General features: G+C 40.0%; 1 protein-coding gene across 1 annotated transcript; it reads left to right on the top strand.

Moving 5' to 3' along the window:
* The first annotated feature begins 10,799 nt into the window (after nucleotides 1–10,799).
* LOC116092237 (olfactory receptor 4X2-like) lies at nucleotides 10,800–13,677 on the top strand. Its single transcript, XM_031373579.1, has 2 exons — nucleotides 10,800–10,932; nucleotides 12,723–13,677. The coding sequence occupies exon 2, from the start codon at nucleotides 12,748–12,750 to the stop codon at nucleotides 13,675–13,677; it is 930 nt and encodes a 309-aa protein (XP_031229439.1). The 5' UTR covers nucleotides 10,800–10,932; nucleotides 12,723–12,747.
* The last annotated feature ends 887 nt before the right edge of the window (nucleotides 13,678–14,564 follow it).

The following is a 14,564-nucleotide window of genomic DNA, read 5'->3' on the forward strand; positions in this document are numbered from 1 at the left end:
CTGGAACAGAACAATGACTAGCCTGTGAATTCTGGTCCTTGAGCAAGCAGGTCCCTTAAATGGGATCTCTGCCCAACAGATTCCTTTTGAACACCCCAGTGAGCCAAGTACTGGACATCCTCAGTTTAGCCATGAGAAAATAATGTAGTTGACTTAGAGGGACATCTCCTAATTATTTCTCTTTGTGAATGAAGTGAAAAGGGCTGGGAGACATGAATTGGCTTCCTGGGATCATCTTTAAATGATCATGCACTAAGTCAAAAAAAAAAAAAAAGCAGTCTCAATAGCATTGAGATTTTTGATTATACTGGGTGGTGGTTGTCATTGCAATTCAAGAGTCTCACCTTGTCTCCAAGAAGAATTCACCGACATTCCTAGTAGCCTTTAGAAGGCAGTGTAACTGATCTCTAAAGCAAATCACAAAATAAAGGGAAAATCTAGGGTATTGACATGAAGGTTAACATTTGAATGAAAGAATAATTACAGGCATAAAAAGCAGCAAAAATAAACATTTTTAATTTTTTTTCTTTTGACAAGAAAACCTACCCACTCATTCCTTGTCCAAAGGTTGTGACTAAAAACTGAGGTCCTTGAATTCTTTAAAATAAATTAACTCACAGGCTATAATCAAGGGGAAAACTTCCCCCATGGAATTTCTTTTCTCCAGAGGGAAACTTTCTGACAAAGCTGTGACTCAAAGAGAAGATTTCAAATTAATCACAACTGCTTTAGTAACTTTTGCATGAAGCTCTTTCTCTTAATAATTGGAAAGCCAAAGAAGAAAGAAGAAAATCAGCCCTATAAGACACATTTTTGCTCAGACTTGTCTACTAAATATAAATTCAAAAATAACACATAAGAGAAACAGGGCTGGAAGCCAGGACCTGAAAACGAACTCATTTAGCAGTAAACTGGCTTATAACATCCCACTTTTACCTCCTCACTTCTAGTTTCCTATTTCTGCTCCTATATAAATTAATAGCATAGATTGTCTCCATTGAATCTTCAATTCTCACATTCATGTACAATGTTTATATTTTTAAGAATCACTTCAGAACCCCCCTTCCAGTCTGCACCTCCACCTGAACCTGTGGCAGATCGGCTTGCCTGCCCCCAACCCACCCCCAGAGCTCACAGTCTATCTGTCTCCCAGGAGGTCTGCCCTAACCAGGAACAAAGGTGAGACAACCCCCTGTTCCAATACCCACACCAGCTGGTAACCCCACAGAGCCCAGCAGACAAGGGATCTGCCTCCAATCTGCTTGAGTCCCATCTCCCTTCCAATCTACACTTCCACTTGAACCCTTGGCAGATCTACATGCCTGCCCCTTACCCCAAAGACTGCCTGTCTCCCAGGGGGTCTGCCCTAAGCAGGGACACAGGCACACAGGAAGCCTGATCAAACCAGGGGCACAGGAAGCCTCCCTAAACAAAGACAGCACTGCCTACAGATTGCACGGTTCTACCTGCCTACAAGAAGGCCTGCTTCAGTCTGAGACACCCAGGCTTAGTTATCACCAGAGATACCCAGGTGGTGAAATGCAAGTGCAAAAACATAAACAACGGAAGCCAATTTGGCACCATCAGAACCCAGTTGCTCCACCATGGCAAGCCTTGACTACCCTAACACACCTGAAGAGCAAGATATTAATCTTATCTAATGATAATGATAGAGGCCTTTTAGAAGGATATAAATAACTCCCTTAAAGAAATACAGGAAAACACAGGCAAATAGGTAGAAGCCCTTAAAGAGGAAACTAATAAATTCCTTAAAAATATGCAGGAAAACACAATCAAGCAAGTGAAGGAATTGAACAAAATGGTCCAAGACCTAAAAATAGAAACAGAAACAATAAAGAAATCACAAATGGAGTATTTCCCTGGAGATGGAAATACTAGGAAAGAAATCAAGAGCTACAGATGTAAGCATCACCAAAAGAAGAGATGGAAGAGAATCTAAGGCATAGAAGATATTGACACAACAATCAAAGAAAATACAAAGTATAAAGGGTCCCTAACCCAAAACATCCAGGAAATTTGGAACACAATGAGAAGACGGAATCTAATAATAAAAAAAATAAGAGGGTAAAGATTCCTAGTTCAAATGGCCAGAAACATCTTCAACAAAATTATAGCTTAAAGAAAGAGATAACCTTAAACACACAGGAGGCTGACAGAACACAAAATAGATTGGACCAGAAAAGAAAATCCTCCTGCCACATAATAATCAAAACACTAAATGTTCAGAACAAAGAAAGAATATTAAAAACTACAGGTGGAAAGACCAAATAACATACAAAGGCAGACTTATCAGAATTACACCATACTTCTCAAAAGAGACACTAAAACCCAGAACTTGAACAGATATGATGTAGAACCTAAGAGACCATAGACACCAGCCCAGGCTACTATACCCAGCAAAACACTCAATCACCAAGATATTCCATGACAAAATCAAATTTAAACAATATATTTCTACTAATCCAGCCCTACAGAGGATACTAGGAGCAAAACTTCAGTACAAGGAGGGTAACTATACCCAAGAAAACACAGGAAATTCATCATCTCACAGAAAAACCAAAAGAGAATCAGACACACATACTACCACCTCCAATACCAAAAACAACAGGAACTAACAATCATTGGTCTTTAATATCTCTGAATATCAATGGACTTAGTTCCCCAATAAAAAGACACAGATTAACAGAATAGAAACATAAACAGGATGCATCATTTTGCTACATACAAGAAATACACCTCAGCAACAAAGATAAATACTAACTCACAGTAAAGTGCTGGAAAAAAAGTTTTCCAAGCAAACAGTCCCAAGAAACAAGCTGGAGTTGCCATTCTACTATCCACTTTATATTCATCAAAGGAAAAATCCACCAAGATAAAGTCACAATTCTGAACATCTATACCTCAAATGCAAGGTCACAAACATTTTTAAAAGAAACTTTACTAAAGCTCAAAACACACATTGAACCTCACACAATAATAGTGGGAGAGTTCAACACCCCATTCTCACCAATGGACAAATCATGGAAACAAAAACTAAACAGAGACATAGGTAAACTAACAGAAGTTATGAACCAAATAGAATTAACAGATATCTACAGAACATTGCACCTCAAAACAAAAAGAATATACCTTCTTCTCAGCATGTAATAGAACCTTCTTCAAAATTGACCATCTAATTGGTCACAAAACAAGCCTCAACAGATATAAGAAGATTGAAATAATCTCATGCATTCTATCAGATCACCCCTGACTAAGGCTGGACTTCAATAACAACAAAAACAACAGAAAGCCCACATATTCATGGAAACTGAACAATTCTCTACTCAGTGATAACTTGGTCAGGGAAGAAATAAAGAAATAAAGACTTTCTAGAATTTAATGAAAATTAAGGCACAGCATACACAGACTTCAGAGATGGAATTAAAGCAGTGTTAAGAGGAAGTTTCATAGCACTAAGTATCTTCATAAAGAAATTGAAGAGATTTTATGCTAGGAATTTAACAGCACACTGGAAGCTCTGAAACAAAAAGAAACAAACACACCCAAGATGAATAGATGGCAGGAAATAATCAAACTCAGGGCTGAAATCAACCAACTAAGAAAAAAGATAATAGTACAAAGAACCAACCAAACCAAGAGATGGTTCTTTGAGAAAACCAACAGCATAGATAAACCCTTAGCAGAACTAACTCAAGGGAACAGAGACAGCATACAAGTTAATGCAATCAGAAATAAAAGGAAAACATAACAGTAAACTGAAGAAATTCAAAAAACCATCATATCTTACTACAAAGCCTATATACTCAACAAAACTGGAAAGTTTAGATTAAATGGATAATTTTCTAGACAGATATCACTTATCAAAGTTAAATCAAGATCAGGTAAACTATTTAAACACTCCCATAACCTCTAAGGAAATAGAAGCAGTCATTTACAACCTCCAAACAAAAAAAGCCCACGGCCAAATAGCTTTAGTACAGAATTCTACCAAACCTTCAAAGAAGAGCTAATACCAATACTCCTTAAACTATTCCACAAAATAGAAGCAGAAGGAACACTACCTAACTCATTCTATGAAGCTATAGTTACTCTGATACTTAAACCATGCAAAGACCAAAGAAAGAGAACATCAGACCAATTTCACTTATGAATATTGATGCGAAAATACTCAATAAAATTCTCACAAACAGAATCCAAGAACACATCAAAAACATCACTCACCACAATCAAGTGGATTTTATCCCAGGGATGCAGGAAGGTTTCAATATAATCCACTATAAAAACAAAGTCAAAGAAAAAAATCAATGATCGTCTCACTAGATGCTGAAAAAGCCTTTGAAAAATACAACCCCTACTTCATGTTCTAGAGAGATCAAGAACTCATGGCACACACCTAAACATAATAAAAGCAATATACAGCAAACCAACACCCAACATCATATTAAATGGAGAGAAACTTGAAGCAATCCCACTAATATCAGGGACAAGACCTGCCCCACATCAAACCAAATACACTGAGTCTAATAGAAAAGAGAGTGGGAAATACCCTCAAACACATTGGCATAGGGGAAATTTTCATGAACAAAACACTAATGGCTCAGGCTCTAAGATCAACAATTGATACATGAGAGCTCATGAAACTAAAAAGCTTCTTTCTGTTAGGCAAAGAACCCTATCAATAGGACAAAAACAACATACAGACTGGGAAAAGATCTATATTAATCCTACATCCAACCGAGGGTTCATATCCAAAATATATGAAGAATTCAAGAAAATAGACTTCAAAAACTAAATAACCTAATTTTAAAAATAGGTACAGAGCTAAATAGAGAATTCTCAACAGGGAAATCTTGACTGGTAGAGAAGCACTTAAAGAAATGCTCAATATCCTTAGTTATCAGGGAAATGCAAATCAAAACAACCCTGGGATTCCACAGCACACCAATCAGAATGGCTAGGATAAAAAACTCAGGTGACAGCAGATGCTGGTGAGGTTGTGGAAAAAGAGAAATACTCTTCCATTGTTGGTAGGATTACAAACTGATACGACCACTATTGAAATCAATTTGGTGGTTCCTTAGGAAATTGGGAATAATTCTACCTGAAGACCCAGCCATACCACTCATGGGCATATACTCAAAAGATGTTCCAACATACCACAAAGACATGTGCTTCACTATGTGCATAGCAGCCTTATTTGTTTTTTTTTTTTCTTTTTTTCTTTTTTTCATTAGATATTTTCTTTATTAGCATATCATATGATATCTCCTTTCCCAGTTTCCCCTCTGAAAAAAAGAAAAAAATAAAACAAACAAACAAAAAAACCCTGTTCCCTCCTCCCTCCCCCTGCTCACCAACCCACTCTCTCCCACTTCCTGGCCCTTGAATTTCCCTACACTAGGGCATAGAACCTTCACAGGGCCAAGGGCCTCTCCTGCTCTTGATGACCAACTAGGCCATCTAGAGAAAGGACCCAAGGAGCTGAAGAGTTTGCAGCCCCTTAGGACGAACAACAATATGAACTAACTAGTACCCTCAAAGCTCCCAGGGACTAAACCACCAACCAAAGAGTACACATGATGGGACTCATAGCTCTAGCAGTATATGCATAGCAGCCTTATTTGTAATAGTTAGAAGCTGGAAACAACCCAGATGTCCCTCAACAGAAGAATGGATACAGAAAATGTGGTTCATTTACACAATGGAATACTATTCTGCATTAAAAATGAGGACATCATGAATTTTTCAGGCAAATGAATGGAACTAGAAAACATCATCCTGAGTGAGGTAACTCAGACCCAAAATAACATGCATGGTATGTCCTCACTAATAAGTAGATATTAGCAAAAATAAATACAGAATACCTAGGATATAACCTACAGACCGTGAAAATGTATAACAAGCAGAAATGCCCAAGTGAGGAGGTTTCAACCCCACTTAGTAGGAGGAAAGAAAGAATTATGGGAGGTAGAGGGAGGGAGGGACCTGGATGGTAGAGGGGAGGAGGAGAGGAAAAGAACAAGATCAGATATGGGGGGAAGGGCAGGAGAGAAGTCCAGAGGGCCAAGAGAATAAGCAGAAATAAGCAGCCTCAGAAGTGGAGGTCCCTCCAGAGAGTACCAGAGACTCAGGAGGTGAGACACCCTCAGGACTCATTGGGGATGACCATAGCCAAATGCCCAACATTAGGGAAAGGGAACCCAAAGAATCCACCTCCAGTAGATAGACAGGGCCTCCAGTGGAAAGACAGGGTTACTAATCCAGAGTCAAAATTCCTGAGCCAGAATTGTCCCAGACTGAAAGAACTGCAGGGATAAAAATGGAGAAGAGACTGGAGGAAAGGAGGTCCAATGACTGGCCCAACTTGGAATCGATCTCATGGTGGGGGTAGAGGGGGCACCAAGGCCTGACCCTTATGATGTGCTTACAGACGGGAGCTTCACATGGCTGTCCTCAGAGAGGCTCTAACACTCTGCTCGGACTGAGATAGAAGCAGATACTTACACCCAACCATTGAACTGAAGTTAGGGACCCCTATGGTTGAATTAAGGAAAGGACTGAAGAAGCTGAAAGGGAGAGTGACCCCATAGGAAGACCAGCAGTCTCAACTAACCCAGACCCCTGGCAGCTCCCAGAGACTGAGCCACCAACCAGGAGCATACACAGGCTGATCCAAGATCCTTCATTGTGCCAGATCCCTGGTATGTAGCAGAAATCTACCAGGTCTGGCAAAAGTGGGAGAAAATGCACTTAATCCTTGAGAGCCTTGAGGCTTCAGGGAAAGGGAAGGACTGATGGAGAAGTGGGGAGAGTACCCTCTCAGAGGCAAGGGAGAGAAGGAATGGGATGAGGAATTTGGGGGAGGGGACTGAGGCAGGGCAATGACTGGAATGAAAATTTAAATTTAAAAAAAAAATTTAAAGGAAATAAATAAATAAGAAAAAATCTTTAAAACAAACAAACAAAAGTGTTCAACATCCTTAGTGATCGTGGAAATGCAAATCAAAACGACCCTGAGATTCCACCTCCCACCAATCAGAATAGCTAAGATCAAAAGTGCAGGTGACAGCCGATGCTGGCGGGGATGTGGAGAAAGAGGAACACTCCTCCACTGCTGGTGGGACTGCAAACTGGTAAAAACCACTCTGGAAACAAAGACTTTCTTAGCCATGGCTTTACACTAGCTTTTTCTGATCAAACTGCAATGTTTTTCAACTCTTGCTTTCAATTCAATTTTTACTCCCAATTCTCACAAGAACTTGCTAAAAGCAACTAGCAATAATACCTTGCCAGGCTGTGTGCTGGACTGCCTTAATATTTCCTCTACCAGATCAATGCAACCATCAGCTTCAAGCTCTACCCTCCACAGAGTTTCTGAAAGAGACTTCATATATACACAAAATCCTCACCAAATCTAATATGAATGGTCTCTACTCCAATTCCCAGTAGAATACTCATTCCTATCCCAAATCTTACTGTGTGAGTATAGTCTTTAGGCACTTCTAGTGCATTTTGGTCTTCTGCAGTCCCAGGAGAATCACTAAAGCTTTGGTTATAACACCCTTTGCTTCTTTTACTTACATCCTCAAACTCTTCCAAGTTCCTCCTGCAAGCTAAACCTAAAGGCTGAATGAAGGCCACATGGTCAGGGTTAGTCATGGAAGTGACCCCAGTTCTTTAGAACCAGGATTTCTTGTTAGTTGCTTCTCACATAACCATGACAGAATGCATAACAGAAACAACCTAAGAGAGGAAATGCTTATCTGGGTCCACAGATCAAGAGAGGCCCATTCATGGTTCTTGACTCCATGCCCTTGGGCAGAACATCAAGGCAGCAGAAACATATGGCAGAGGCTGTTCTGTACTTCTTGGTCTACAAAGCTGAAATCATGGAATTCCAGTGCTTGGCTGGCTTCTTTTTTGCATTTTTACTCTGCTCACACCAGCAGCCTATAGAGTGGAACTGCCCACAATCAAGGTAGGCTTCCCCCCTCAGTTAACCCTCTCTGGAAATGCCTTTAAGATGCACTTGGAAGTACCTCACAAATCTCTTAGTTGAATCTATATCCAGTCAAGCTGATAATGAATACTAACCATAACCCCATGTAAACCTGCATAAATGGCAGGTGATAAACATGCAGTGCATGCTAAGTAAACAAAGGAAATCAAAGTGATGCTAACATCATTTATCTTCATCATTTGGAAATTGTTTGGGCCAGACATGGGTCACGGGAAAAAAGAAACAATTTTCTTGGGGTTTAACCTTTGAGATATAGAAGTCATGTTACTATATTATCTTGCAATGAAAAATTAGCAACTTCATAAACTATCTGGAAATTCCCAACCAAAAAAAAAAATCACTTGGATTAGATTTTAGCTGTAATGAACAAAATGTGAAAGAATATAGAACTCAAGAAGAAAACAATTCACTATAGAAACGCTATCGTGTTTCTCCATTCCTAATAACATAGCTTCCATTTCCATGTTCACTCACAGCTTAAGATGAATATTGAACCTCAGGTCACATTGGCAGCATTCCTGTTATAGAGAAAAAGAAAAAAAGACAAAATAAGTACATATCCCCTCCCTTGAAGGGAAGCCGAGTGATCTAATTTTTATTACAGTGAACATGTACTCTGATAAAATTTTGGGTGGTTGAAACATTGTGGGAGAAAAGAGAAAACAGGTACCAAAGAATACCAGCCATCACTACAACATAAACCAGGCCCAATGCCTGGGCACAAATTCAAGTATTCTGACTCCCAAGACCAGTGTTTCTCTCCATGTGAACAAAGTCATGTTCAATGGCTTAATCTTCACCAGCTTAGAAATATTAACCTGTCATAACAAACACAATGGACACATTTTGGAGAAAAACATTTTCACTGCAAACATTTAACAGATATAGTTTCCTACAACAAGAAATCATAGACACACATTTTGAAATCTACCTTCCTGGTGCTAGAGAGATGGCTCAGAGATTAAAAATACTTGTTGCTCTTGTGGAAGACCTGGGATCAATCCTTTTTTTTTTTATTGGATATTTTCTTTATTTACATTTCAAATGTTATCCCCTTTCCCAGTTCCCTGACCCCAGAAGCCTCCCCTATCCCATCCCCCCCCACTTCTATGAGGGTGTGCCCCCACCAACCCACTCACTCCCACCTCCCTGCCCTCGCATTCTTAGCACTCACATGGTAGCTCACAACCATCTGTAACTCAAGTTGCATGGGATCCAATGACCTCTTTCTGGCCTCCACAGGCACCAGACAGGCATGTGGTACATAGATATACATGCAGGCAAAACATCCATATATATAAATTCTAAAATCAAAATTAGTACATTAATAAATAAAGTAAAATGAAATCTATTTTCTTTAGACTTATTAATCAGATCCTACAATACAGAAAATACTGGGTCTGAAAATCTTTCACAGAAACCCAATACTGTGTAAACACATTAGAGTACAAATTTCCCTTCACTGTTGCATGCTTTAATGTAATTATTCACTATTCTTCCCTGCATTCCTCTTTCTATAAAGTATAGTGCTTGATTCATTGTATAAGCAAAAGCAATTGCTTCAAAACATCTCTTAAATCTTGATATCTCGTAGTTTTTTTTTATTAATTATTAGTAAAACTTAAAATACCTGGTTTACTCTCACTGTATTTGTTTCTCTTTACAGATTTTATTAGATCAGTTTTTGGTTCACAGAATTTAAGAAAATACAGACATTTTCTATGTGTTCCCTATCCCAGTGCCTGTATACTCAACCCCACCCCCACTATCAAAACCTCTCACTAGACCAGTCATTGTCACCCGAAGTCTGTAACTTACTTTGATCTATTCTAGGTGTTGAACAGAGGCATGTCCATACACAAGTGAATAATGACATATGACCATCATGAGAGCACATTTTCACTTCCCTAAAACTCCTCTGTGTTCACCAAGCATGGTGGTGTTCACCCCTAATCCCAGCACTTAGGAGGCAGAAACAGGTGAATCTCTTAGAATTTCAGACCAGCCAAGGCTACAAAGAGAAACCATTTTTGTTTTTGTTTTTTTTAAACCTTATCACAGGAAACCTAAAACACACTTAAATTGCCCAATTTAAATGATTATCCTTTCAGGGACATTTTTGTTTGTCAATAGTAGGGCATCGTAACAAGTCCATGGACTCCTTGGGTTAGAATATTCTGTTATACAGGAGCATCCCAGGCACTGTAGGATACTTTACTGTATCACTGACCTCTGCTTCCTTAATGTCAGTGGCACTGCGCACCCGCCCCTTACCCACCCCCACAACCCACACAGCCAGGTTAGTCAAAGGAAAAATGTTCCTAAGCATTACTAAATTCTGTACAGGCATAATCATCTCCCATTGAGAAATACTAATACATCTAATTCACCACAAGTAGTGTTCTTACTTCTGTGGTTCCAAACTCCCTGGACCATCTTAACGGATGTAATTTTCCATAAAGCTACATGACTAAGTTCCTGGTGTGCAGGAGGTGAGATCTCCCCACACAATAAGTGCTCTCTGAACAATGGGTGAGTTCTACTTTCACACATTTCTCACTGATTTCTGAAGTTGTTTCCCACAGGGACTTTGAGGTCCTGCTTCCAGTAAGACGTTCTTCCTAATTAGGAAGGGGTGAGGATGAAGATCCCCAAGGACTTCCCACCTCTCGCCATGACTTCTCCCCTGGCTTCTCTTGGCAAGAACTTAAAGCTGAGCTTCCCTGAGTTCTTGGTTCTCTGAGAGACGAATCTGCTTTGCTTTTATTCTTAATTCACAGGAAGGTAAGGCTGTGGATCTCGCATTTCCAAGTCCATGGAAACCTATCCTCATGCTGTGATTCCACAGAGGCAGGAATCTGGGCCATAACTGGTCTATGCTTCTCCATCAGGTAACTGGGCCAGGGCTGTTTCCACAGAGCTGGCTATGTCTGTGTGTTTAGAACATAAAACATCACTGTGCTCAGAACAGCAGTGATTGCACCTCTGGTGTGAGCTTTGAAGGCACAGGCTTAATTTAGCTGTGATATTTTGTTCCACATGGAAAGTAAAGGGAATGGTGCCGTGAGACATGAGGCATTTCCCAGAACATGCCTGCATGGATATTTGAGAAAAATACTGTACTAGACTTTGAGTAGGGCTCTGAAATGAATACAGTGTGATATTATACCTCAGGGAATTTTTGTTCTTTTCGTTCCGTACACTTACAATACACGAAACTCCAGACTAAAGAGACTAAGTTAGGTATCAGCAATTCACTTATTCTCCTGACCTGTGTTGAATGATATTTCATAACTTTGACTTCCATGAGCATTGGAGACAAAGGGAAGAGCAAGGCATACTCTATCCTCGGGGATCTTACACTGCAATAGGCAATATAATTCATAGTGGTAAGTGCTATGGTTGCAGAATGTCCCAAGTGGAGGCTAAGACGTTTCACGGAACTATGAACTAGGGAGGGAGATTTCTCATCTCTCATGTACACAAGACATCAAGGGCCAGAACTTAGCTTATGACAGAACAGGACCCCTAGGCTTTCTGCTCTCCTCCTCTGAGGTATGTGCTGTCAGTAGGTTACAATTTGATTCTTGCATTTCTGAAAACTTATAGAGCGATGTAGACATTACAGAAGTTACTACCTGAGAACAGCCAAATGTGAACCCAGGACATAGGCTGTTTTCAATGTTTCTTCTGCAAGTAGCATCCTGAGAAAACTTTCTAATAATCTAGGAATTAAAGTCGGCTCTCCATTTCTATAACTGTATGGTGTATTTCCTGAATTCCCTCTGCCCTGGGCATGTCTTTATCACTCGTCTGGATCAGTGAGGGAGAAATATTTTTTGATATGGGCAGATTCATTGGGCTCCAAACCTCAGGTCTCACTGGAGTTAACACTGAGTTAATGCAGTCTCAGCTACCTTGTGGGGTAAGGGGAAGCATAGTTTTGAAGTTAGTTAATATGGAGTCTGGGTAATTCCTGAGGGGTTATGTAGATGGGCAGTGAGGAAGGATGTTGGATCATTGCTGCCATATTGCTCTAAGTGTAAGAGTGGAGGAAATCTCAGTAGAGAAAAATAAGTGGATTAAAGTGAAGGAAATGGGAAATGTCAATAAGTATTCAAAGATAGAATAAGGACAAAAACTGGAGAAGAAATATAGTCAAAGGACACACCTGTAGTGAGCTCTGGTCCCCTTAAAGGATACTGAGCATCAAGGGACCTACACCAGTTTATTCTGAAAACACTTTATGAAACGATGAGAAACTTTGTTCTGCAAACCAAGGGAAGACATAACAAAAGAAAATTATAGAGAAAATACTAAAAACATTCAAAAGCAACAGAAAGCCACACAACACAGATGAAAACAGTGTCCCGGAAGCCTCTTCTTCATGAGGAAATACAACTTGTTAATAAATCTTTCCTTCTTTGATCTGTTTCCAAAATTCTACATTCTGTATTCAAAGTGACTTATTCATGAGATAATAGATATTCTTGCTGATATCCTATTGGCTGCAGGCTATAACCCAAAGTCCCTAACAGTCCTTCATACACTGGTGGTGGTCTTTCCTATAGCTTTTTACTTTGCTATTTCCCACACTATTCCAGCCATTTGCACTCTCTGTCTTCAAGGCACACTCTTCCTTCCCCATGTTACTAACTCTTCATCTTTCATATCATTTCAGACCATACCACCCAAATTGCTCACTCATGGCTGACACACACAATGTGACTGAGTTCTATTTTCTGGGACTCTCTTCTAATCAAGAGGTGCAAAGAGTTTGCTTTGTGATATTTCTGCTCTTGTACATGGCCATTGTGTTCGGAAATCTTCTCATGGTGGTCGTTGTGGCAGTCAGCAGAAATCTTGGATCCCCGATGTACTTCTTCCTCAGCTCCCTCTCCTTTGTGGAGATCTGCTATTCCTCCACGACAGCCCCCAAACTCATCTTGGATCTCCTAGCTGAAAAGAAATCCATAACTGTATGGGGCTGCATGACACAGCTTTTCTTCATGCATTTCTTTGGTGGCATTGAGATGTTCCTGCTCACAATGATGGCCTATGACCGCTATGTGGCCATCTGCAAGCCCCTGCACTACACCAGCATCATGAACCGACAGGTGTGTACAGTCCTTGTGGGGATGGCATGGATGGGAGGCTTTGTGCATTCCCTTGCCCAGGTCCTTCTCATCTTCCGCTTGCCTTTCTGTGGCCCCAATGTTATTGACCATTATTTCTGTGATGTGCTTCCTGTGCTTAAACTTGCCTGTTCAGACACTTTCTACATTGGCCTGCTGATTGTTGTCAATGGGGGAACACTATCTGTGATCAGCTTTGTGGTCCTCTTAGCATCCTATGTGGTCATCTTATTCCATCTGAGAACTCAGAGTGCTGAGGGACGGCGCAAAGCTCTGTCCACCTGTGGGTCCCATGTCACTGTGGTTGTCATATTCTTTGCACCCTGTGTCTTCATCTATCTGAGACCTACAGCCACTCTTCCTATAGACAAGATGGTAACTGTATTCTACACAGTGATAACTCCCCTTCTCAATCCTATCATCTATTCCCTGAGAAATGCAGAAGTGAAGAAAGCCATCAAGATTCTATGGATCAGGACAACAAAAGTAGATAAAAAGTAGAGGCTGAATGTGTTGGGTCCTCCTCATCCAGCAAGAAAGACGCAACTACACGAGCTCTTCCTTTTGCAGTTTATTCCATGTAGCAAAAGCAGATAGATCACCAGATGTAGAAGCAACCAATAGCAGTAGCTTAGCCAAATAAGGGCTTTGTTTACGAGGCCTCTCACTCGGGGCTCGGCTCTGCACATGAATGTGTTTATTGTCATGAGTCTGGAATAATGTTGAATACAAACTGATGAGACAAAAGGGGTAGAGAGAAAATTCTCAGGGCTTATTAGTTCTAGAGAGTTCTATATGGTCCACCCTAAAAGTTTTATTTTAAACACCTGTAAAGTATTTTTGGCTATGGAAATATTATAATACACCTAGTCATTTTAGAATGTTTCACATTTTTATCCCTATAAATAATAATTTGAAAAATATGCAAAGAGAAATATCCAACTATAGACTCACTCACTACAGTGAATTTACCTTGTTGAAGAATATGAAGGCCATTGTTGCTCTGTGAAATTGAATCGCAAAGTGCTCATCACAGAATCAAGACATTGTAATTAAATTCCCAGTAGAGGACTGGGAATGTGACTCAGCTGCTAAAATGCTGATAGTCATAAAGCCCTGGGTTTGATTGCCAGTACCCATAAACTTGGCATTGGTGCATGCCTGTGATCCCAGCACCTGGACGCTGGAAACAGAAGATCCAGGACCTCGAGGTCATCCTTAGTTATGAAGAGAGTTTTAAGCCAGCCTGAGATATAAGACCCTGATTTATTCTATATACATTTTTTTATCGGTCTAATGTGTTCTTTCTTTTTTTTTTTCTTAGATATTTTCTTTGTTTACATGTAAATTTCTCCATTCCCAGTTTCCCCTCCAAAAAACAAAGAAAC

This window comes from Mastomys coucha, unplaced genomic scaffold, assembly GCF_008632895.1.
Source record: "Mastomys coucha isolate ucsf_1 unplaced genomic scaffold, UCSF_Mcou_1 pScaffold15, whole genome shotgun sequence".
NCBI classification, from domain to species: Eukaryota; Metazoa; Chordata; class Mammalia; order Rodentia; family Muridae; genus Mastomys; species Mastomys coucha.

What these genes read in the sequence shown, in the direction of transcription:
- LOC116092237 (XM_031373579.1), top strand. Translation starts at nt 12,748, where the DNA reads ATGGCTGACACACACAATGTGACTGAGTTCTATTTTCTGGGACTCTCT.